Source organism: Hippopotamus amphibius, chromosome 2, assembly GCF_030028045.1.
Source record: "Hippopotamus amphibius kiboko isolate mHipAmp2 chromosome 2, mHipAmp2.hap2, whole genome shotgun sequence".
Taxonomy (NCBI): Eukaryota; Metazoa; Chordata; class Mammalia; order Artiodactyla; family Hippopotamidae; genus Hippopotamus; species Hippopotamus amphibius.
The window spans coordinates 50865737-50891414 of NC_080187.1; the positions used below are offsets into that span (position 1 = coordinate 50865737).

General features: G+C 35.3%; 1 protein-coding gene across 3 annotated transcripts in view; it reads left to right on the forward strand.

The window, feature by feature from the left end:
• PTAR1 (protein prenyltransferase alpha subunit repeat containing 1) overlaps window positions 1-25678 on the forward strand; it is a 50547-nt gene that overhangs the window by 12477 nt on the left and 12392 nt on the right. For all 3 annotated transcript variants that reach the window (XR_009051246.1, XM_057721047.1, XM_057721048.1), the window contains exons 3-5: window positions 7082-7148; window positions 16156-16260; window positions 18332-18545. Coding sequence is in view for 2 of the 3 variants with exons in the window: in XM_057721047.1 (XP_057577030.1) it covers window positions 7082-7148; window positions 16156-16260; window positions 18332-18545 (386 nt within the window). In the remaining variant the exon portion in view is untranslated. The remainder of the gene's footprint in view (window positions 1-7081; window positions 7149-16155; window positions 16261-18331; window positions 18546-25678) is intronic.

Consider the following 25678-nt stretch of genomic DNA (forward strand, 5'->3'; position numbering starts at 1 on the left):
TCCCAACTCAAGCAGACAGAGAGGAAGCAAAGGGTGAGTTCTTCTGTTTTCCTCCTTTTGTTCTATTTAGGTCCTCAACAGGTTGATGTTTACCCACATTGGGGAGGGCAATCTACTGAGTCTACAGATTCAACTGTAACTCTCATCTGGAAACACCCTCACTGATACACTCAGAAATCATGTTTAATAATGTTTGATCTGTACACCCTGTAGCCAGTCAAGTTTAACCATAGTTTAACCAAAACTAACCATCACAACCTCCCTGTTTAATTACTTACAGAGAAACTAATATTTTTTAAAAGTCTGCTGCAGTAATAGCCATATTTGGTTTGGGAGGGGGTGATACTGTAATTCTGATTTATGAAAAATTCATGACAGAAACAAAAAGCAAGAGAGAAGTCCATAGCATTGGAGTCCTGACTGGGTAGTGCTCTGTCCCACGCTGTATCTCCAAGTCACCCCTTCCATCTTTTTCTTTTGCTCTTCCCTTTTTCTCCCAATGCCTGCTCTTAGTCCATCACTGAGCTCTCTTTTATCTCTTCACTTCTTATTTCTCATCTGGACAATATTATTACCTCGTAGCTGGTCTACCCCATTTTCAGTCTCTTCTGTAATCCATGTCTGTCATGCCACTGGTCAATCATTTCAAACACTTTTTAGAAGCATGTTTGAAAGATGCTTTTCTAAAATATGTATCTTCTTGTTTCATGCTGCCTAGAGGGACAAGGTAAAGTCATTCTTCTTGGTGTGGTATTCAAGGGCCTTCACGATCTGTCCCCAGGCTACATTACCAGCTTTTTCCTCTACTTAATACTCAGCATCAGAAGTTGTAGACTCTCAGCCCCTAGCCAGCCCATGTGTTTATTTCGTTTCGGCTTGTGTAATGTTTTAAAAATTGTTTTTAATTAGTTGGATAAATGTTTCAAATCAGGATGAACTTTTAAAATTAGGATGGAAATCTGGATTTCTGCATTCACTTGAAAAATCAGAAGCCTTGGGAGCATCTGTTTCTGCACAGCAGCAATTGGCTGGGGATCACAGCCTCTGCTTTTCTTGACTAGGCAAGCCTATTCCAGTTGACTACAACCTCCTCATGTCCTTCAGACACTGAGGCAGTGTCATTTGCTACTTATCAAGTTTGCTTTGCCTCTTTTTTTGCCATCAGTTTTGAACCCTAGAAGCATTTGAGTTTGCAGCTATTTGATATACATTACAACCACAACAAACACTGTTCTGTTCTTGGACTTTGCTGTGTATTACTGCCTTAATTCCATGCCTTTGCTGAGGTCACATTCAGGTCTGATGTCGTTATTGTTGTGTTTACCAGCACACACACATGTGAAGCCTCTTGACTGCTCCAGGAAGCAATAATTACTCCTCCCATTCCTGTGTGAGTCCTTATTCATACTGCATGCATAGTAGAATTTACCACACTCTATTATAGTTGATTATTTAAACATTTTCTCAGATTGTGAGTTTGTTAGAAAGAGTCTTTATTTACTCAGCATTTTTTTCAATATATTTATTTATTTATTTATTTACTTATTGGCTGCGTTGGATCTTCGTTGCTGTGCACGGGCTTTCTCTAGTTGTGGTGAGCAGGGGCCATTCCTCATTCTGGTGCATGGGCCTCTCATTGCAATGGACTCTCTTGCTGCCAAGCACGGGCTCTAGGTGCACAGGCTTCAGTAGCTGTGGCACGTGGGCTCAGTTGTAGTTCACGGGCTCTAGAGCACAGGTTTAGCAGTTGTGGCGCACGGGCCCAGTTACTCCGAGGCATGTGGGATCCTCCTGGCCCAGGGATCGAACCTGTGTCCCCTGAATTGGCAGGCGGACTCCCAATCACTGCACCACCAGGGAAGCCCTTACTCAGCATTTTTATGTGTTCAGTAGACATTTGTCAAATAAGTAACAAGAATTTGGTAAACAAGAGGTTTTAGCTTAGTCTGGCTATTGATTCAGTGACTGTTCTGTAATAAACAGGGCCTTTCTGATATTTAGCACATAGCCTTACCTCAGGCCTCTCTTGTCGTAACCTGAATTTATTTTAGAGGAAGAGATTAATCAATCCAAGTAGACCTTGGATTTATTTTTAGATGCATGAAAATATATCTCTGTTGGAGACAGTTGTCAAACCGAATGACAAATACCAGGTGACTGCTCATCTTGGGCCATTTCTAGAATGCATTGAAGCCAAGAAAACATGTTGATTTTCTCTAACTTTTCTGTAGAATCCTTATATCTTCACCTTATTACAGCTGAAATTTAGCTACTTCTTTTCCTGTGTATAATGTGCCCTGATTAATTTTCTCTTTTGTCATGTAATGATGAGCTAGTCATATATTGGAGTCTTTGTAACAAAGGAATGGTTATTTGCTGGTATCTGTTCTGGTGTTTGGAGAGAGATCTGTTTAATTTCAAGAGACTGTAGGGATATCAGTAGCTCACATCTTGGTAAAACTGCAAAGAAATAGTATATAGTTGATGAAATGTAGAGAGTGAAATAGTCAACTGTTGATTATACACATTTATCTTTAGATCTTTGGTTCAGCCCTCACTCGAAGACAGCAAAGTAATTGTAGATAGTGTGCTAGGTTGGAAAGAGCATCTTCTTTGTAAGAAAAACAGACCTGGATTTAGACTCAACTTATCAGCACACTGAAGTTATTTAGCAGTGACTTTAGGCAAATTACTTAACCTCTTCCTATTTCCACACCAAAAGAAGAGAATTCTGACAGGTCTTAGAGGGTTGTTGTGTGGATCACGTGAAGTAGTGCGTGTAAAGCACCCAGCACAGAGACCACCATGTCATTGACTCAGGAAATGCTAGTTTCCTTTCTCTCATTTATCCCAGAGCCAGTAGGGAAGAAGAGCAGAAAAATACATGTAATTCAGGAAGGATTCTTTAATTATGTCCAATATTTATAACCTATTACTTCTCCTTCATTGGCCTTTTCCCATTTCTGATATTCTGCTTCACCACCACCTCTTGGATCTGACTGGAATGCTTCTTAAAGGAGATCCCATCTGAACTTAAGTCCTGAATCAGGAAGTTAGCAGTTTGTCCAAGAGGAGGGGAAAAGGGCCTGTGACTGTATGTGTTACTAGGCATTACTGGTGGTTGGCCAAGGCTGTTGATAAGTGTTAAGTGTGTTTAGAAAATAAGTATGTTTGGGGGCGGGTGGGGGGGCAGTGCGGGGAGGGTTAAGAAGGATCCCTCCACTCAGCAGTTGCTGCTCAGTCAGTTCAAGAGGTTCTTTTCCTCCCTATGGTGGCATCCAAACCCAGTATCAGTTATAACTGGGTTAGGAGATACAGGCTTTGTAACAAGAGTTTTCATTGAGTGCTTGCTGTGTGTCAGGTACTATCCTAACACTTCATGGATATGAATCATTTAATTACCCCCGTGAGGTAGTACTATTATTAGCTCAGTGTCACATAGGAGGAGGACACTAAGGCACAGAAAGATTGATGTGCCTAGGAACTTCCCAGATAGTAGTCAGTTAGTAGTAGAGCTGGGCTCTGAACCCCACAGCTGCTGTTGCCCTGCTAGGGGGAGACTTTCCAGTAAAAGAAGTGTTACTTTGATTAGCCTTCTTCTCTCTTCACACAGCCAAAAAATGAAAAGTAGAGACTTAGGTATTTTCTGTGTTAGTGTTTTGCTTTGTTCTGCTATACAGAAGTATCTTGTGTAGGATGAACTGCTCTTCATTTATGGGTGGTGGAGGAGAGTTGCGTTAAAAGTACAAACAAATAGCAACTGTGGTTGGTCACATACACATATTTTTTAATGCAGAAAGGGAGAGTCCAAGAAAATAAATACTAGTTTATCTCATCTGGGCAATGTAATGGATTTTGAAAAATTGTGGACTTAAAAAAAAATTTCCAGAGGCCTTTCCATCATGCAGGCATTTTCATACAGCCACTTAATAACCAAGTGGTTTTTTGTTATTGTTTATTACACAAGTTTAGAAATTTAGACAGTTTCACCACAGGAACAGCTGCCTTATTTTTTCTGACTTTGATTAATTGATGTTGAAAATATTCATTTCTTGATAAGTAGCAATGGTGTTTAGTTGAACAAATCTTTATTGAGTCAAACTGTGTATCAAACAGCTATGGAGAAGTGGGATGAATCTCATTGCTTACAACACTAAGGTTGATGTTATGGTCCCCATTTCATACATAATGAAACTGAAGTTCAAAAGACATTAAATTGTGTAGTCAGTAAGTGGTGAAGTTGAGGTTTGAACCCCGGCAGAATGGCTTTAAGGCCTATGCTCTTACCATTTCTCTATGATGTGGGCAGATGTGGAATTTCTTTTGGGCAGAGGCCATATTTTTTTCATCTTTGATGAATGAATGGCTAATTTGAAGATATATTAGAGAGGACCTGCATCCAAAAAACGTACAGTCTCACCAAGAGGATAACATTTATGTAAGGTCTGTAACAAAGTAAGATATACACAGAACATAGAGATGAAAGATTGCTTTCAACCAGATAGGTCAGAAAGGACTTTATAAAGAAAGGTGCTTTTTTTTCTTTTAAATTCAGGGCTAGGAGGACATTTCTGGCAGAGAGAATAGCAAGCAGGTGAATCTGAATTATAGCCGGAGAAGAAAAGGTAGGCAGATGGGCAGTACGTTAAGGGAATTGGGTGGGATTTGGTTCAGGTGGAATGTAGCACATGAAGGGAGAATAATGGAAGGCCAGGCTGACAAGGCGGTTGGGACCAGATTCTAGTTTCCAGGTACATTTCTCCAGCACCCTGAGCTCTAGTTATGCTCTGGTACCCATAATCTTTTGAGAGCACACTGTGTGAAGTTCCCTGCCTCTTTACCTTTGCTCGTACTTTTTTCCAGTCTTCAGTGCCCTTTACTGTCTTACTCATCTATAGTCTTCCCCGGGTACTCCAGTAAGAATTAATTGCAGCTGCTTTCGTGGTCCCCAAAATGTGGTATGTGTTTCTACTTCACAAGTATTTTAGTTTGCTTTTAATTGTTTACATGTTCTTTCCAACTAAGGGTTAACTTTCTAGAAGGCAAGATCAGGTCTTCCATTTCTTGTAATATCCATTCTCTCAGTCCTATGGGCCCAGTTCAATCTCTGCATGTAGTCAATATTTGGAACATTTTAGAATTAAAGGAATAATGGTATAGAAAATTGTATTTAATTTCCCTGGTAAATATTAAATTAGTACCAAAAACTACTAAAAGTAAAAGGAGGAAGAGGTTTATTAGATTATTCTTTATAGATATATTGACATTATATAGTATATTCATCGATATTATATAGTTTGTATTGTAATATAGACATTCCATGATGCTTGTAATGAGGAAGATAAAGGTCAGAAATAAATGTGTGCTAATCCTACCTTTTGTTGTTCATTTATCAAATGTTATAATATATTCAGTATTAATGAAATCATAGGATGCACAATAAATGTTAATCTCTTAAGATGGTTGAGAATAGAATAATTGATTTTCATGTTCACTAAAATATTTTAAGATTACTATAGGGATGTATTTATGTGTATTTACTCTTAGATTTTTAAAAGTTTATCTTTTACTTAAACACTGAGAATTTCCCAATTATTTATTGTAAACAGACATTTTAATTGTAGTATAATTGAGTTATTAAAAGTAGTCAGATGCTGTCATTGCCACATACCAATTGGGTGACTCTGGGCAAATTGCCTAAGTCTCTAGATGTCAGTTTCCCTATCTGTAAAGTGAAATAAAAATATCTTGGATTATGATTGTGAGAATTCAATGAAAAAATGTAGATAAAATAATAATGTGCCTGATACCCTGTAATGCTAAATAACTATAACACTTTTTGTTATTTTATTTATTTAGCATTTAATATGAGCTTGGTAGAGGTTACTGTAATTTAGTATTATGCCCTAGGATGATCATCTTAATCCTAAAATTCTTTTTCTTCGGTTTTACTAAAATGAAGACAATATGTCTAAATATTACTGATTTTTTTAATTAAATATAGGCTTATGGAGCTTATTCAAGACCATGATAAATACGTAGAGAATGAATATGAATAGACTATTCATACAATGCAAATAGGAAATAGTAATCAAAATGAAAAAATGTTCATATTAATAATTATAATTAAAGATGTAAATTAAAACAGAAGCAAAGTACAATTTTTTTTTTATCTGCCACATTCATTGCTTAAAATATAATTATATAGGTCAGAGTTATAGGGACATAAGTACACTCATATTACTCTCGGCACAGCAAATAGATACAGTCCATTTGGAGGGCAATTTGGAAATGCTTATTATTAGGAGCCATACTGACATTTATGTTGTTTGACATAGTAGTTCTTCTGGAAATATATCCAAAGAAAATAATCTATAAGACAAAAAAAGTGCTTAAAAACATTTGTGGTAATATTATCCATAAAGTAAAAACAAAACCGGAAACAGCTTAAAGAATAAGAGAAATGCTAATATATTAAACTAAAGGATTGTTATGCAGTTGTTAAAAATGCACACTGGCAGTATAGGAAAATGCATATGTAATAATGTTGAGTGAAAAATATGGAACAAAATTGTGCATTTATCATTGCTATAACTATGTAAAAATGTGTGTAAGAAAGAATAATCTTTGCAAAGGAATGTAAATGAATTGTTAACTAAGTTGGATTATATGTGAATTTTTTTCCCTTTTGACAATTTGAAAATTTGTAGTCAATTCTTGAAATATTTGTGAAATTAAATAGTGGTATAGAAATTGTGTTTCTTTTTTTGTGCTGAGAACTACTAAAAGAATGAATAGGTTAATTTGATTATTCTTTATAGATGTATTTTAAAGTTGTTTCAGTGTCAACTTTTAAAAAGTTATCGTAAGTAGAAGAAAATCTTCATATCTTTGTATCTGAGGGTAATCTTCATGTCTCTTGACAGCTTAGAACAAGGTTATCATTAAAATTACTATGACATGAGGTATAAGTATGATGTGATAGATATATATATATATAAAATAAAGAGGACCTTAAAAGAGAAGCCCTGCCTTCAAGGGTAGGACTATTTGTTTTTAATATGACTTCTCTTTATTTTAGAATTGATAGATGTCACATGCACCCTGCTACTTCTAAACCCAGACTTTACCACTGCGTGGAATGTGAGGTACGTCATTCTCATCAGTGATAAAATGAAATTGTCCAAATTTCTGAAGACATATAAGCCCCATGAATTGTTAGCTTTTTGAAAAGTGAAATATAAATTACATATTCATGACATCTTACACTTATTTCTTCTTTATAATATTTCTATGACAATTCTAATATACGCTTTGCCCCTTTTTTGCATGTTTATGTCTGTTTTCCCTAAACTTTTTGCCTGAAATACAAATTTTCATGTTGAATTATAGTATACCATTGATACATGCTTTTATCTTCCTTCTCTTTTTAGAGGGGTTGAGGGAATCAGCATAGTTGGTTGGACTGTAAAGTGTTGGTTAGTATATTTGAGAAGCACTGTAGTGCAGTGGAAAGTATAACGGTGAACATTCAAGGGCACAAACTGTTAGTTTAGTCACATTGTGACCCCTGTGGGCAAATCATTTGAAGTCTCCGGCACTCAGTATTTTGGAAAAGGACCACATTTTATTAGGTTTCTTAAGTTCTTTAATTCTGATTGTTGTAGCTTTAAACACAGAATACTTTATAGAAATATTAAAATTTAGACCAGCTTCATTTTTTTAAATTTTCATTTAAACAGTGTGTATGGTTTTTAAAGTTGTTGGTTCTTTAGACTAACACAAATTTTCTTAGAGGAAAGCAGGATGCAAATTATAGATAAATAAAAGTGAAGTCCTGTTGAACATTGTGAATCCATTTAAAATTTTCCTATAGGAAAGAGCCACAGATTATAGGTGTTTATCTTTAAAGCTGACTTAAACAATAGTTTTCTGTGGATTTTAATTCCAAGGTAGTGTTTTATAATACCCACTGAACTTTATATTTGTAACTAACTGGTTTTATTAAATTTAGGTAACCTCTATTATTTTTTTTAAATTGTCTCGACCAATTAATGATCAGATATTTAGAGTAAAGAGTAAGAAAGGATAGAATGAGATAGGAGCTTTAAAACTTTACAAATTTTAGAATTCTGATATTCTTTTATGGAAAGTTCCACAGTGGTTAGGGAGTAGGCTAATGTTTATGAGTGGCCACTGTATTCCAGGGACTGTACTGCAACTTTATATGTTATCTCATTTAATCCACACAGTACTTGACAACGTTTGTTCATTCACTCATCACATATTTATTGATTAACTGCTACATGCTAGGTCCTAGGTACTGGGAATAGAGCCATGAGCAAAACAAACAAAAGCCTCTGTCCTTGTGGATCTTTTATTCTAGTAGAGGAAGAAAAGCAATAAATACATTAATAAGTGAAATATATAGTAGATCAAGTGTTGGTAAATCCTATGGAGAAAAAGTGGGAAAGGAAGGAAGGGAAGGACCAGTAAGAGAATGTAAAGAATGGTATTGTAGTTTTAATAGGGGACATTTGAGCAAAGACTGCCATGAAGCACAGGGATCAATCTCTGTCCATTTTGGGCTAAGAACATTCCATGTAGAGAGAACAGCAAGTGGAAAAGTTCTCAGTCTTGCCTGAAGCGTTCCTGGTTATTCTGGGACAGCAAGGAAGCCAGGGTAGCTGAAGAAGCATGAATGAGGGAGAGAGTAACAGGAGGTGAGGCCAGAGAGTGATGGGCCAGATCTCACTGGGCTTCGTAGATCTTCACAAGCTGCTGTAGAAACTTTGGCTTTTACTTTGGGTGAGATAGAAAGTCATTGAAGGTTTTCAAGGTTAGGAGGGACAGTATCTTATGTTTCAAAACTCTGACTCCTGTGTGGAAAGTAGACTGTAGGAGTGCAGGGAGTGGTTAGGAAGTTAAGAAGTGGTTGCTGTAGTTTAGGTGAGTGATGCTGGTGACTGAAGTAGATAAAGCTCAGCACTACAAGTGGTGTGAAGCAATAAGATTCTCACTGTATTTTATAAACTATGTAAGCTTTGACTGTATTTAATAAACTGATTTTAAAGACACAGATGATAAATTGAATGTGAAAGAATGAAGAAGATCAGGCTTGACTCTGGTTTTTTGGCCTGAGCAGTTGAGAGTTGGAGTTGCTATTTAGTGAAATGGGGATGTCCAGCAGAGGAACAGATCTAAGTGTGTGAGGGCGTGGGTGCTGGTTGGAAATCAAGAGTTCAGTTCGGGACGTGTTAGGTTTGTATCCAAGTAGTTGTGTATGAATTTGAAGTTCAGGTGATAGTTGTAGGCCAGATATAATTTGAGAATCACTGGAAAATGTGTGGTATTTAAAGCCATGAGATTGTTTGAGATAGCCAAAGTGGTGGGTATAGATATTAGAAGAGAACCAGTCCAAAGACCAAGCTGAGCACTGGGATACTACAGGTTTCTAGAGCTGCACAGTTCAGTATAGTAGCCACTAGCCACATGTGGCTCTTGAGCCCTTGAGATATGACTAGACTCCACTGAGGTGTGCTGTAAGTGTAAACTACACATCAGGTTTTGCAGACTATCTCCCAAAGTAAATACCTTTTTAATAATTTTTATATTGATTACATGTTGAAATTATAATATTTTGGATATATTGATTAAATAAAATATATTACTTTATACTTAATTTTAATGTAGCTGTTAGAAAATTTTAAATTACATGTATGGCTCACATGTGACTCACATTATATTTCTGTTGGACAGCGCTGTTCTAGAGTTTGCGAGATGAGGAAGAATCAACAAAGGAGACTTAGGAAGGTACTATAAACTTACAACTGAGAGCTTTCTTAAGGGTAGAGACCATGTTTTGTTTTTTTTTTTTTTTTCTCCTTGTTTCCCTAGTATCTAACACTTTAGTGCCTGGTATACAGTATATACTCAGTTTGCAGACTGGGCACTGAAAATAATTAAATTCAGTGAAAAAAAAATGAGTGTAATAGAGAAGTGAGAGTATTCATTTTTATTTATGTTCACATATTTCTCATCATTACAGAGGAATTGAAAATCCTCCCACAAAAAAAAGGTTCTTACTAGCATAATTATATACACAAACACATATAACTCATTGTATATTCTGTGCAGCAGTTTAGTGGTGAAGAAGGAACCTAGTTCTTAAGATATATGGATCTTAGTCCTAGTTCATCGATTAAGTAGCAGTTGACTTTGGACAGGACTTTTAACTTCTCAGAGGTTTTAGTTTGCATATCTGTGAAATAAAAGATCTGAATTAGATGTTTTTTTTTTTTGTTAATGATTCTTTTGAAACTGTTTTGATTGTGTGTGGTTTGGTCTTATGAGGGGAAATTACTCCGTAAATCTAACTTCAGTGATGTTAATAGCAGTTAATCTTGAAGCTATTCTAGTAAATTTAGTGCTAGATGAGTAGAAATAGTGATTTTTAAGAAATCTATTGTAGATATGTGTTCTAGTAAATTTTAATTTGTATTGGTAAGATTGACATATAAAGACCTAGAATCATGAGTACATTTTGAGCAAAAAACAACTTTGGAAATAAACTGATCTAAACCCTATAAGTTCTCAAAAATCAAATACTCAACATTTTATGTTTGATTGTTGGTACATTTCTTCTGCAGTAAGTTTGGAAACCATTGAGTGATTTTTGGCTGTGTTTTATAAACTGCTAAAAGATGGTGTAACATATCAGTTCAATTTATAGGTGTTGCAGTCGTAGGAAAAAAAATAGGGGCAAGAATAAGTTTTTGAGCTAATCTCCTGTGATTATAATATGTGATGCATATAGTTTAAAAATCCAACTGGTCCTAAAAAAAAAAAAATCCAACTGGTTCTAGAAAAAAAATGACAGGTACTTTTTTTTTTTGCTTTGAATTTGCTTTGAAAATTGGTGAATTAATTGATGAAAGAGGTTGACTTCATAATAATGTCCTATTTTTCCATCAGTCTATGAACATGGAGTAAGAAAAACATCTTTGAGCAACTAGAAGAGCTGGCACCAAGCTCCAGTGATTCATATTCTTTCCTCATAGCCTATTGATTTAAATTGGTAACTTTATTTTGCACAGATTTGATGTTTGATTCAGACACTTTGAGCTTGGAGACCTTGAGCAGGTTACTGAATCTCTCCCAGTTTCAGTTTCCTCATCTGTAAAACTGAGGTAACGTTGGGTTGCACCATATGAAATTGTTCTTTTTGTAAATCTGAAATGATTCCATCCAGACATCCAGATCCTGGTTTCTAACACCATTCTCTAATAAAAGGAACTGGGCTTCTTGGAGAAATGGCTGATTCTAGAACCTAGCCAGGAAATATACTAGATGGGCCTGGAACATTGTAGCCAGAAAGTAAGGAAGTGCTTCCATTGGCCAAAGCTGAAACAATTTGAGCAATAAAATAATGTAGTATTAAATTATACCCCAAAGTAGAAAATGGATATCCATAAGTTCATACTGATATAAATAAAATGCTTAAAAAAACAAATGAGACAATAGACAACTCTTCCATACAGAAGAATTCCAAATAATTTATCTAGGAAACTCTCCTCAAGGAGATGGAGCATATCTCCCTACTCCTTGAAGTATAACCTTTTTGCAAAAAGTACAGTGGACGAATCTAGCATACACTGCCTAAGCCAGGTATTCAAGGTCAGCATCAACAGTGACAAGTCATGCTTATATTATGTACCCCTGATATGATATGATGAAAATGGCACTTTACCTCTGTAGTCCCCTCAAAACCCATAACCCTAGGCTAACCTTGAGAAAAACATCATACAAAATATCCAGTCAGTACTCTTCAAAACTGCCAAGGCCATCAAAAACAAGATGTACCTAAGAGACCAAGAGAGGCCTACAGAGATATAACAACCAAATGTAATGTGATATCTTGGAGGGACCCTGGAATTAAAAAAAAGGACATTTCGTAAAAATGAAGCAATTCTGAATAAAGTATGGGCTTCCAGTACTAATCTATCAGTGATGGCTCATCAGTTGTGACAAATGTACCATAATAAAAAATGTTAGTAAGAGAAACTGGGTACAGGACATACAGAAATTCTCTGTACTATTCTTAAGAACTTTTCTGTAAATTTAAAACTATTCTAAAATAAAAGGTAAATAAACAAAAAAAGGTAAAAAAACAAAAAATAATTGAATATTGGCAATTTCATATTACTTAACACAGTACCTACAGGATTTCTGTGAGAACTGAAGTAGAAAATATATGTAAATCACTTAAGATAGTGCCTGATTCAGGAGATGTGTTCAGTAAATGGTAGTTTTTATGAGGATGAATTTTATTATTATCATTATTGTTGTTTCACACAAAATAACAAGATTGAGGAGTGGAAAAAAAAGTGGCATATGTTTATTCAATATTTACTGTATGCCAAGTACTGAGGACATTTAGCCAAGGACATGATACACATGGCCCCTGTTCTCCTACAAATTTTGGGTAGAGTGAAGTAGCAGAGAGAAGCCATAATTTGAGATGGGAGAGAAGATATAAAAATTTTATAAAATAAGATAAACTTTGCAGCAGTGTAAAAGCACAGGAACTCATATAGAGGAAGAAAGCACACTACTTACCTTAGTAATCCCTGGAGGCTCCTGTGGGTGTGTTTTAACCAACACTAGCTGATTTTCATAGTGATAAACTGGAGTCTTCAAGGGAAGGTAAAGAGGTTTTTTCATATACTGTTTAATTAGTAAGTGAAATGTGTAGCAAAAAATTTAAAGCAGTAACTTTTATTGTTTGAAAAATCTGCTACGTGGGAAACCTCATTCCTTTTATCATTCTACTTTTTGTTTCTTAAAACTTCTTTAGTCTCCTCCCTTCTCCCACATTTTGAAAAAAGTCAGCCCTCACGTAATTTAATCCCATGACAAGGTTACATGTGTAGCATAGCACTGTTCTTAGCACCCTGCTCTCCATCCCAAATGGCACAGACGCTTTGTCCTTTCCTAATTAGTTTTTTCCACATTTATTTGATGACCCTCACTTCATGCCTTCTTCGTCTGTTACCAGTGGATCACCTACGGCTTTTAGGATGAATATAGAAGCCCAGCTTATTCAGCGTGCCAGAAAATAGAGCCACCTCAGATTTAAGACAATACTCCATTACCTCAATAACAATCCAAAAAAACAAACAAAAAAGAGATTTTTTTTAGGCCAATATCAATATGTAAACTTTAAGATAAGTACATGAAATAAGCAAATTTCTTTTTAGGATATTTAATTTTTCAATTTAGTTACACCCCTTTAAAATAACATGTTACATGAAATATTTTAATTTATAAATTCTTCATTTCCTACTCCCATTTCATTAGACAGTTCATACTGCTCACATGGCTTATTGACAGTGATTTTGTCATCACGAGAACTATTTTTCGAATTATCTAGCAGTTTTCCAGAGCACATCATGTTTACTTACATTTAAGTTGTTTCAGATATAGGACTTTCCAAATCCATGTGTGACTAAAAATTTAATCTCAAGCTAGATTCCTAGTTGAATATATGAAAGCAGGTAGTTTTTTTGTTGAATCTGTAGGTTATGTGATAGCCCTAACTTAACCACTTACCATATTTCTTTTTTCAAGTGATCTTTTAAAAACTTGTTTTATAACGATTCAACGCCTACAATGTACAGTCCTTCCCCAGGAGTGTTTATTAAATTGATAGTAAAATTTTGCTTCCTTTTTTGATTCTATCAGGCAGTCTTTTTAAGAAGCATGCTTAAGTACTGTTGATTGAAGTTGTTTCAGGCTAAGATATCTTCACAAATATGACTTTGTTGTTCAAAATAAAGAGATTAAGAGATGGCCCTTATTTAAGACACTTTGTAAAGATTCAGTTGTAACTTCCTCTTTTCTGAAGAAAATTTTATTTCCCCTTATGTATAGACATATATGAGAATATAGGTAGGCAGTTATAAATAAGGAGAGGTTTTAAATTTATTAAATGGAAATTTGGCTTAATACAGTAAATTCTTTACAGTAGTGGTTTTTAAACTCTAGTGTGTCCTGGAGGGTTTGTTAAAACACATTGCTTTGCCACACTGGAGTTCTTAATTCAGTGGGTCTGGGTTGAGACTTAAGAAGCTATATTTCTCACAAGTTCCAAATGATGTTGATGTTGCAGTTAGGGACCTTACTTTGAGAAAAAGTGCTCTACAAAGTAGTTTAAATTACATAGAGCAATATTTTGCCTTCTTTTACATTACAGGAATCCTGACTTTTTGTATGAACAAAACATTACCGATTTCAGAAGAAGAAGGACCTAGAACTGCAGAAGTAACTGACTGTTGCATTAAAATACTCTTTTAATGACATAGATTTCCTTTACATTGTAAGAAAAGTAGTCAATGTATTCTTTACAGCAGCCATAAACGTTGGTATCACTTCAAATTATTTTATAGAGTGAAGTTACTGACCTGAAATAAAATTGATTGTAAAATGCAAGTATTTATTATCACTATGTAGTGTTTTTATTAAAAAGGAAGTTATTTTCTTTATCAAATAAAATTTTAGAAATAGTACATTGCTATTGGGAAGAAAATGTATTGTGGTATTTAGGAACTAAATCCATCTAAGGAAGTGAGATATATGAGCCGGGCTCTGGTTTTGTTGAGATTAACATCTCTAAAATAAATGAATGATCAGCCCTACCACAGGAAAGACATTTTAAGATTAATAAAAACTAGCAAGTGACCTAATTTTATTATAAAACAATAGATAAATTGAAAAGTGGGAATGTAATCAGTAATATCAGAGCTTATTACCAAAAACTTATCTGAGAAATTCAGTCTAAACTTAAATTATGTTAACCTGAGAAACAGGTGGAGCTCTCTTGCGTGACATACTTTATAATTGCAGTAAAGCTTTGAAAAGTTTTAAAGCAACAACAGAAAGCTCATATTCCTTTTATTTCTGTTTATATTTCAAAAAGGAATGGTCTAGTGTAGCAAGAGCCATCCAAGTATTTCACCTGGTAATATGTCTTTTGGAAACTTATCCTAAGTAGTAGTACAAACAAAAGAAATTATAAGCACAAAGGTTTTTGTTTCAGAATTCTTTTAAAATAGCAAATACTTGGAAGCAACCTAAAATATCTAGTTATAGGGGGGAGGTCATTAAATTACAGGATAGCTACTGAATGAAAACTATTTGACCATTTAAAATGTTCATTTTGAAGATTATATAGGACTTCCCTGGTGGAGCAGTGGTAAAGAATCCTCCTGCCAGTGCAGGGGACACAGGTTCAATCCCTGGTCTGGGAAGATCCCACATGCTGTGGAGCAGCTAAGCCCATGCAGCACAACTACTGAGCCTGCACTCTAGAGCCTGCAAACAAAAACTGAGCCTGAGTGCCACAACTACTGAAGCCCACATGCCTAGAGCCCCTGCTCGGCAGCAAGAAAAGCCACCACAATGAGAAGCCCACACAGCACAACAAAGAGTAGCCCATGCTCGCCGCAACTAAAAGGCCTCGCACAGCAACGAAGACCCAACACAGCCAATTCATTAATTAATTAATTAATTAAATTTAATTAAAGATTATATAGAACTGTGGAGTAATTCTTAAGATATAAGAACAGAATATGAAATTATATGTTAAAATATATGCATATGAGGAAAAGTAGAAGGGAAATTCAAAAATAATGATAGTAATTTTCTTAGAATAGTTATTCTGTGAATGATTTTTTTTCCTTACATCTCAATCCAATGTGTTTGTTGTTGTATATATGTTTTTTGGTAACGAACTAGCCCATATCAAGTGCTACTTAAGAAGCTAGAGCAGTTTTAACTAGTATTGAATCTGTCCTACAGATACTGATATCAGGCCTTGTAAGTTTTGAAAATGATACAAGCCAGAAAACCCATTTGCCCTCTATCAAATACATAACTAAAGTTCCACTGTTGATTTAAGAGCTTCTGTTTCTGTTTTTAAATTTATTTCAAGATTATGAGAATATATTCTTGATTACTGTGTGTGACATTTATGAAAGTTTTGTGTTGTTTTTTTTTAATTCTTGGAAATTTGCTTCACAGTGAGGTTATATTAATAGTCACGCAGTGTTTGTATAGAAAGATAAAGTAATGGTTCTTTTTATTTTTCTTTCACAGAAAAGAGCTGATCCTCTCTGGCACTTTAAATCCAATTAAGGATTTACATCTGGGAAAACTGGCCTTAACTAAGTTTCCGAAGAGTCCAGAAACATGGATTCACAGGTGCAGTTAATTTACACCATAGGTTTCTTACCTAGGATTTAGAATGGCTGGAGGGGAAAAAAAAAAAAAAAACACACAGAATGTGAAGCAGGTCACATACTGATTCAGAGCATTAATTCTAAAGTCAAATTATGTCTACATTTAAGTCTAGATGCTATCACTTTCTACTTACGTGATCTTCAGAAATTATTTAACCTCTTCAAGCTTTGGTTTTATCCTTTGTAAAATGGGAATAATAATTACACCTATCTCAGAGTTAATGGTTGAGTTTACGTGAGATAATACGTGAAACACTACCTCAGTTCCTGACATATATTAAATACTCAGTAAATTTTAGCTGTTATTTATATAAAGCAATCATGGAAATTACATTTAGATATTCAACTATAATGAGCAACTTGAGTTTTATTAAACTTGGATTTAATTCATTCAGATGTATTCCTGTTAAACATGGTGGTGGTGATGGTTATGGTTATTAAAATCAACCAATAAGGGCAACTGAGGTGAATGGTATGTAGGCTGAACTAAAGTTGCTAAGACCATAAATGCAAAGAATATTTTTAGGTTAAAGTTCTGAGGCAGATATCCAAAGTGCATGTACGACCTCTTTTCAAAATCCTGGCTGTCTGGAATCATCTTACTCTTGGATCCCGTGTAACTACTCAATTTTGACTAAAATGAGATGGTGTGGGCTTACTGGTTGGGTGATTGGGGAGGATCTCTGAAGAAATCTGTTCTTAGTTTATTAAGCCAGTTATAACTTTTCTTAAAGTCAATTTAAGGTATCTTAACTATAATCTTGCCTTTGGCTAGCATTGCAGAGCAGCTACTTCCAAATGATACAGTTAGCTGTATTTTGTTCCTACTAGAAATTGGGATAGCAGACTACAGAGAGGTATATGATTGTGTGTATAGAGGTTAGGAAAGGGGTGGTGGCAGGGGAAGGGAGTTGTTAAATATGCATCCATCAATTTATCGGCTTATCTAGTATTTTATAAAGCAAGTTTTGGGTGTTAAAAGTAACCTCTATTATTTGAAAATGACAAAATGAGTTTTCTTACTCAATTTCCTGTACCCTAGGTTGGAAATTTTAAATCTAAAAAGAATGCTTTCTTATGAGAAAATACTTGTAAAAACTAAAGACATTAAGTGGTTAGAGATACCAGTTTTTAAGTGCTTTTCATTTAAATGTATGCTAGTGAAAATCTTAAATAGACAAGGGGAAAATCTGTGGATAAAGACATTTTAAAACCTCCCTGATAGTTTAACTAATTATATTGTATTTGTTTCCTTCCAGATTCTATGCTATTATATAGAAGCTTTGCTTCATGAAAGCTTAATACAGCTTCTTGTTTGCAAACAAACAAATATACATAGGGCAAGGCATGCACATATAATTAAAAGTGAACCTGAACTTCCCTGGTGGTCCAGTGGCTAAGGCTTCCCTTCCCATGCAGGGGGTGCGGGTTTGATCCCTGTTTCGGGAGCTAAGATCCCACATGCCTCAGGGCCAAAAAACAAAAACATAAAACAGAAGTAATATTGTAACAAATTCAATAAAGACTTTAGAAATGGTCCACATCAAAACAAAATCTTAAAAATAAATGAATAAAAGTGAACCGTGTTCCTCTTGAGTATTTACCAGCCATTAATTAATATCACCCCTTCTCACACACACAGTACCACTGCGTGCGCACGCACGCACGCACACACACACACACACACCAGTTGCCTTTACATTTTCTGGCCAAATGAGTTTTGGAGTTGTCATTTTGGGACTGATGGCATTCTCTCTTTGACAAATGTTAACATTTTAGAAAGCTTTTTCTTTCATCTTTGTCCTTTATTTCCCACTCCCCACATCCATGCTGCTAAAACTAATTATGTCTTTAAAAACAAAAATAACAAAACAACAACCTCCCCCCTCCCCCCCCCAAAAAAGGTGAAAACTGGGCATTATTTTGCATTGTCTATAAATGGAAATTAAATTGAGAATAAAGAAAACTGTGGTTGTTTTCCTCTCTGGTTCCTTTTTCTTTCATCATTTCTTTTCCACATGTTACCTTAACAGGCGATGGGTGCTACAACAGCTAATTCAGGAAACCTCCTTGCCTTCCTTTGTGACCAAAGGAAACTTGGGAATAATTCCTGCAGAAAGGACACAGCAACTAATACGAGAAGAGATGGAGGTCTGTGGTGAAGCAGCAGGGAGATACCCAAGCAACTACAATGCCTGGTCTCATCGCATCTGGGTTTTACAGCACCTGGCCAAGCTAGATGTCAAGGTAGGGCTGTTATTCTATGTTCCTGGGCACACTCCCTGTCTGCCATTTAAATCTTCTGGTAGTATATAGTAAGCAGTTCCTTCTCAGAGGAGCTTTAAAAGAGAGAAGTGGGGGAACTAATGGCCCAGTAGCCAGGAGAGGATTGTAACAGCTGATACCTCCAGGGACACCCTGGTAATTTTTTTAAAAAAGGTTTGCATTCCTCACCAGCACGGTTTTGGCACTCTTAAAGCTAGTGCATTGGTAGAACAAAGCAGGTTTAAGCAGTAAGGAAGACTGAGCATAACTCATTTTGCCCTGAAACAGGAAGAGATTTTTAAACCTTAGAGAATTGAAATCGTTCTTTCTTGGTAGTCTTCTGTTATGTGACTTAATGTGCTAAATCAGCTGGCTCTCTTTTTACAATCTCCTCTCCTGGGGAGGGAGCAGAAGAGCTCACCTAGGTGTTCCCAGACTTGGCTGAGTTTATAAATTACCTGAGGATTCCTATGTCCCACCCCATGCCTACTGAATGGAAATAAGGGTAGGATTTAGAGATCAGTACTTTTCACAGGCACAGGGGGTTATTTGGATGCAGTGCCAGGTTGGGAACTGTCGCAGCCTAATCCTTTTAGTTTAGAAATGAGATGGGAGTTTCCAGAGAATTTTAATGGCTTGGACTTAGCCATAGTTGTATCATTTATTATTCATTAGAATGAGAGCCAGGTATCCTTGTGCTGCTTTTTATGTACTGTAGCTTCTCTGTTTTTTCTTCATTTCTTGTGGTATCAGTGCCTTAAGAATCTAGAGTACTCTTCTAAAAGCTTCCCAGGCTTGAGACAATTTAAAGGGGTCAGAATGACTCACGTAGTGCTTTCAGATTAATGGAGAAGCATTCTCTAATCTTTACTCACCTCCCACTTCCTGTGTCTCCCGTCAGGTCCCCTCTCCCCTCTCTGTGTCCTAGCCAGAGATTCCTCCAGAATAAATAGGAGAGCTTTCCCTTCTGAGGGATTTTTAAGCCAACAGTTCTGGAAGAGAAGCCCTTCCCTCCAGTTTACGTGGCTTTGCATTTCAGTGGAAAGAGAAAAGACAGAATCACATTAACCTGGGTTCAGATTCTAGCTGTATTAGCTGTGTGTGGAAAGTAAGTCTTTAATGTTTTCATCTGTAAGATAGGGACTCTACTGCCTGCCTCAGTGGATTATTGTGAGAATTACTTGTGTTAATGTATATAAAGTACTGGACACCTAATAGAGGCTCACAAATTTTAGCTCCTTTTCTGCTCCCCATAGATAGAAAACTTAGGTGAAACTTGGCTACCAGTTTGCTAGGTCAACTCAGTGCTATTCATGCATGAGAAAGTAGTGAAACTCTGTTATTCCCAGACACTGTCCTATACACTGGGTGTGGCATAAAGACAAAAAGCTTGCTCTCAACAAATTGAAAAATCTATTTGAAGAAACAGATACTGGCAGTTGCAAAGCAGTGTGACAGTTGCAGGAGCTGAGGGAATCTCCGGGTACAGTGGGAGCATAGAAATGGCTCCTCATCTAGACTGGGCTTATTGGAAACAGCTGCCAGAGGGAGGGATGCTACACTGTGGGGCATCTGGAGGAATGAATACAAGTTATCTGGTGGGTTTTGGGGGATGTGGAGTACTTTAAAGCCAGTCCTTTGAGCTCCACAACTTGGTATCCTGCGGGAGGTGGAGAGAGGTAAGAGGAGGGTTGAGGATGAAGGAAGGCAGAGTCCAGGTGAGCTGAAAGATCTTTGGAAACTTTCCTGCCTTGATGTGGACCTTTTAAAGTGACATTCCCATAAATCAGAAGCACAGGGCCAAGGTGAAATTCTGGGTTCCTTGAGACCATCCGTTGTTAAAGATGACAGCTCATTAGTGATGTGTTGACTCATCTGCGCCGGTCCACTGCTAGGCTCACATGTTGTCAGCTGGCCCTCCTATGCCCTTGGGGGGACTTGGTGCTCTTCCTGTCACCACTGCCACTGTCTCTCACTGTCAGTGAAGAGTGCTGAATTTAAAAAAGCCCCTTTCCGTTCTTGTACGCCATTGGGCCCAGCTAGGAGGTTGTGTCCTACTCTGCTTTGTCTATTAGAGGGAGTAATCACAAAAATACCAGTTTTCTACAGCAGCTTAAAAACACATATAAAATGAGTGGCATTTTTTTACTTAGAAAATTGAAAATGATTTTTTAAAGTGCTGATATTCAGCATTGATAAGGGTATAAAAACAAGCATTGTAGAAATTGGTTAAATCTTACCAAAGGGCAACATGGCAGCATTTACCAGACTTTACCCCCCAAAATGTGTTGTCTCTAATCTAGCAGTTCTGCTTCTAGGAATTCATCCTAAAGAAAAAATGGGAGATGCAGTATGATACAGTGATTAAAGGCTCTGCTCAGTGGTCATACAGCCGTAATTTGAATCCTGACTACCACCAGTTTGCTGTGTAGCCTTGAGAAGTTTTCTTAGCCTCTCTAACCTTCAGTTTCCTCATCTGTAGATTGAGGATGATGATAATTCCTACCTCATCGAGTGATGTAAATTAAGTGGGAGAATCCACATAAAGTGGCTATCACAAGTGCCCATACCAAGTGATCAATAAACACTGGCTATTATATTAAATACGGAAGTTTGATATATAAAAATACTGTTTATAGTAGTGAAAAGCAGGTAACAGTCTAATCCTGTAGTAACAAGGGATCAGTTACATTACAGTCCATCACAAAGTAGGATATTTTGTTGCTACTAGAAATTATATTTTGGAAGATTATTTAAAGAAAAATGTTCATTATAGGTTAAGGATATAAAACTAAATATGAGATGGGCCTACTACAGTTTTTTATATGTTATTAGCATTGAATGATATATAATGTGTTTAGAACAGTACCTGGCATATTGTAAGAGCTCAACAGATATTTATACACACAAATACAGTGCTATTATAGATATATTTTCTATAAGCATGTGTTTTCTAGTCAGAAAAAAAAAAAGGTTAGAGAATAAAGAATGTTTACCAGTACTATGGGGTGGAATTATGAGAGGTTTTAATTTTCTGTTTTTTGTTCCATATGATGTTTGTGAGTTTCAGTGGACATATATTAAAGTAAATTTTAAAATAGTCTAAGTTTTGAGGGTGGGGTAGAAGGAGACAGTCACCAGTTGAACAGAGTCTGTTACTACTAGCCAATTTAAAGCTGGTATGGTGTGTCACCTGAAAAGGCACACAGGGTCATTTCTCCAAAAAACATATACAGGTGGCCAAACAAGACATGATAGGATGTTCAACGTCATTAGCCACTGGGAAAATGCCAGTCAAAACCACAGTGAGACACCATGTCACCTAGTTGAACTAGACACCATTTCAACAACTAGGTTGACTAAAATAAAAAAGATAATAACGTGTTGACAAGGATGTAGAGAAATTGGAACCTTTATACATTGGTGGTAGGAATGTGAGACAGTGCAGCCACTAGGAAAAATAGTTTGGCATTTCCTCAAAAAATTAAACATAGAAACACCATATGTGACCCTGCAGTTCCACTGCTAGGTATATACTCAAAAGAATCAAAAGCATATATTCATGCCAAAGTGTGTATGAAAATGTGCATAGCAGCATTACTCATAATAGCAAAAAAAAAAAAAAAAAAAGGTAGTATCCCAAATGTCCAGTATCTGAGGAATGGAAAAACAAAATGTGGTATATCCATACAGTGGAATGTTATTCAGCCATAAAAAAGGAATGAAGTTCTGATAAATACTATAACATGGTAAACCTTGCCAACATTATGTTAACTGAAAGTAGTATTCTATTCGTATGACATTCAGAATAAGCAAAGCAGATTAGTGGGTGCCAGAGGATAGAGAAAATGGGGAATTAGAGGACTCCTAGTAGGAATAGGGGTTGTTTTGGAGGTGATGAAAATGTTTTGCAATTATAATCATCAGAGATAGGCAAATCAGAACCACCTTACTCCTCTCAATATGGCTGTCATCAAAAAGTTTATCATCAAAAATAACAAATGTTGGCAAAGATGTAGAAAAAAGGTAGCCCTAGTACACTGTTGGTGGAGATATAAATTGGTACAGACATTATGAAAAGCAGTATGGAGTTTCCTCAGAAAACTAAAAGTAGAACTACCATATGATCCAGCAGTTCCACTCTTAGGTATGTATATGAAGAAAATGAAAATACTAATTGGGAAAGATACATGCACCCCAATGTTCATAGAGGCATTATTTATAGAAGCCAAGTTATGAAACCATCCTAAGTGTCCATCAAAAGATGAATGGATAAAGAAGATGTGTGAGATATATATATTGAACATAACGGAACCAGACTCACAGATAGAACAAACTAGTGGTAACCAGTGAGGAGACAGAATGGGTTAGGGGCAAGATAGAAGTAGAAGATTAGGAGGTACAAACTACTACTGTATGTGTAAAATGAGTAAACTACAAAGATATATTGTGCAGCACAGGGAAATATAGCCAATATTTTATAACTTTATGTGGAGTATAATCTATAAAAATATTGAATCACTATGTTGTACACCTGAAACTAATATATTACAAATCAGTTATCTTCAATAAAAAAAGAAAATATTGGAATTAAATAACAACAGTGGCTACACAACTCTATGACTATACTAAAAACCAGAATTTATTTTTCAACTTCAAAAATTGATCCTAATGAATAAAGCTTCAAGAATAGCTAAGAAATTGTTGGAAAAAAAAAAAAAAAAAAGGAACACTGTATATTGCTGTATATTTAATGTCTTTAGAGATAGAGTGACTAAAACTGTGGTACTGGCTCAAAAATAGACATAGTAATAGAAGAGTATATAAAGCCCAGAAACAAATCCCAATGCACAGTATGTACAGATTTCATCAATTAATAAATAGAACATTTCACATGATTGAAGAAATTTGTGATGCTGACTGACTTTTTAGAAAGTGTTCATTTTAATCTCACATACCAAACTGAACTCTAAATGAGATAAAAATATATTCTGAAAAAAAAGGAATTTAAAAAGTCAATTGCAGTAATATATTAAGAAAAATATTTACAACACAGAGACTTAATACCTTTAATATATAAAGATCTCTCACAAACCCATAAGAACAATAACGACTATCACAAGGAGTAAGTTAAGCAATTATTAAAGGAGAGAATTAGTCAAAACAGGCAATTTGTAAAAGAAGAAACAAAGATAAGTGAATAGGAAAAAATATTTAGCCTTAATAATAATTAAGGAAATGAAAATTAAACATGATTTTCCACTTACTAAATAAGGGAAGATTAAAGTGAGGAATTTAGGAAATAGACATTAAGATACAGTTCCAATAGGAACAAATTATACAGCCTTTCTGGAGGGCAGTTTGACAGTATATATCAAGAACTTTATAAAACTTTCCTCACTGTTGCAGTAAGTATACTACTAGAAATTTCTCCTAAATGAAAAATGTTATGTACATAGACATATATGTGTGTACATAAGAGTGTTACTTATGCAAGGTGGAAACAGAATGAGGGAATGGTTAAATTGTGATAATCTTCAGGATGAATTGTTATGCAAAAGTTTAAAATTATGTTGTAGAATAATACGTAATGAAATGGGAATATATTTATAATTTAAGTGGAATAAAATTTCGGTATAAAAGAGTATCCCAAATTTGTGTTAAATAAGCTGTACACATGCATGCACAGAAATAAGCTGCAAAAAAAAAAAAAAAAAAAGCTGCAAGACTGGTTGTATGTCAGAATGTTAAAGGTAGTCCTTGCTGGCCGATAGGATAATGAGTGATGTGGGATTTTTTGTTGTGCTTCTTTATATTCTATATTTTTACATTTTTCTATAATGATCATTATGTATCACTTTTATAATCAGAAGGAAAAACAAATGTTATTTTAAAAAATTTATAGGACTTACAGCATATGTATATGAGAACCAACATTTTTCAGTAGTCTTTCATTTTAAACCTGTTATCTTTCTGTTTCATAGCCCTGCTTCTGTGGTTTTCTTATAATTTATTTATTCACTTATTCATTTTTATATGGAATGTTGGAAAAGAAAAATCGTTTGTTCTGTCAGTGCCATATATTTAAGCCATTTCTTTATGCAGTATCTTTGAGATCACTTAAAAATAATTGCTGTCTTTTTTAAAAAAAATCATTGCCTATAGCTACATACCTTTTTATTCTAGTAAGAAAATGCCCTGAAATTCCTGTTAAAAAATTTCTTTTTTAGTTAGTATGCATTTAATCTTAGGGAAAAGAATATAGTGTATTTTTCTCTTAAATAGTCTCAGAAAAATTTTTTTAATTTTTAGTTTTGTTGAGAACCTTTCATATATATGCTATTATTTTGCCTCAGAATTACAATAAATTTTTAATTTTTATATGTAGAAATATGTAGTAAGAAATAATCTAAGGTTTTTCACATAATATAAATTCCTTTTAAACAAGTTTTGTATGCTTTTCAATGCATGTTAAGAAGCTGTACCAGAATTAAAAAGCTGAGGTATTATATCCTGAATGTCCTTCAGGTTAAGTCTTCAAAAACGTAATTCTTAAAAAGAAAAAAAAAAAAGATTAATTTTTGTTTTTCAGGTAGAAGTGCTATTTTGCTGGTGCTATTCACCTGGTACTATTTTGCTCACCTTTTAAATCAAATGAATATTCTTGTTTTCCATTTCTCAGAGACTCACCAGCAATAGCCTCTGGAATAAATTTATGTGGCTGTGAATTAACTCCTGAGAATTTAAAGGAGACATTTAAAACATTTCACTGATAAAACTCCACCATCCTAGCTGGGAGTAATCTTATCCTTCTTTACTAATCACTTCATTTATTAAATTGTTCATGCATTCATAAAAGACATATATAGGGTATAGGGTGATGGAAACATTAATTAGGAACAAATAAGTATCTTAAAGAACTTGTATTTAGTGGGAATGAAAAGATGTACAAGAAATTGTATAATATATATGGTGGAACACACAAGAACTATGGTGGTTGAGGAGAGGGAAAGATTTCTTCTAGGGAAGAAAATGAACTATGAAAAGTAAAGAGGGATCTTGTTTCAGGAGAAGGCGTTTGCCTGGGACCCTTGAAGAGCAGGTAAAAGAGCCTT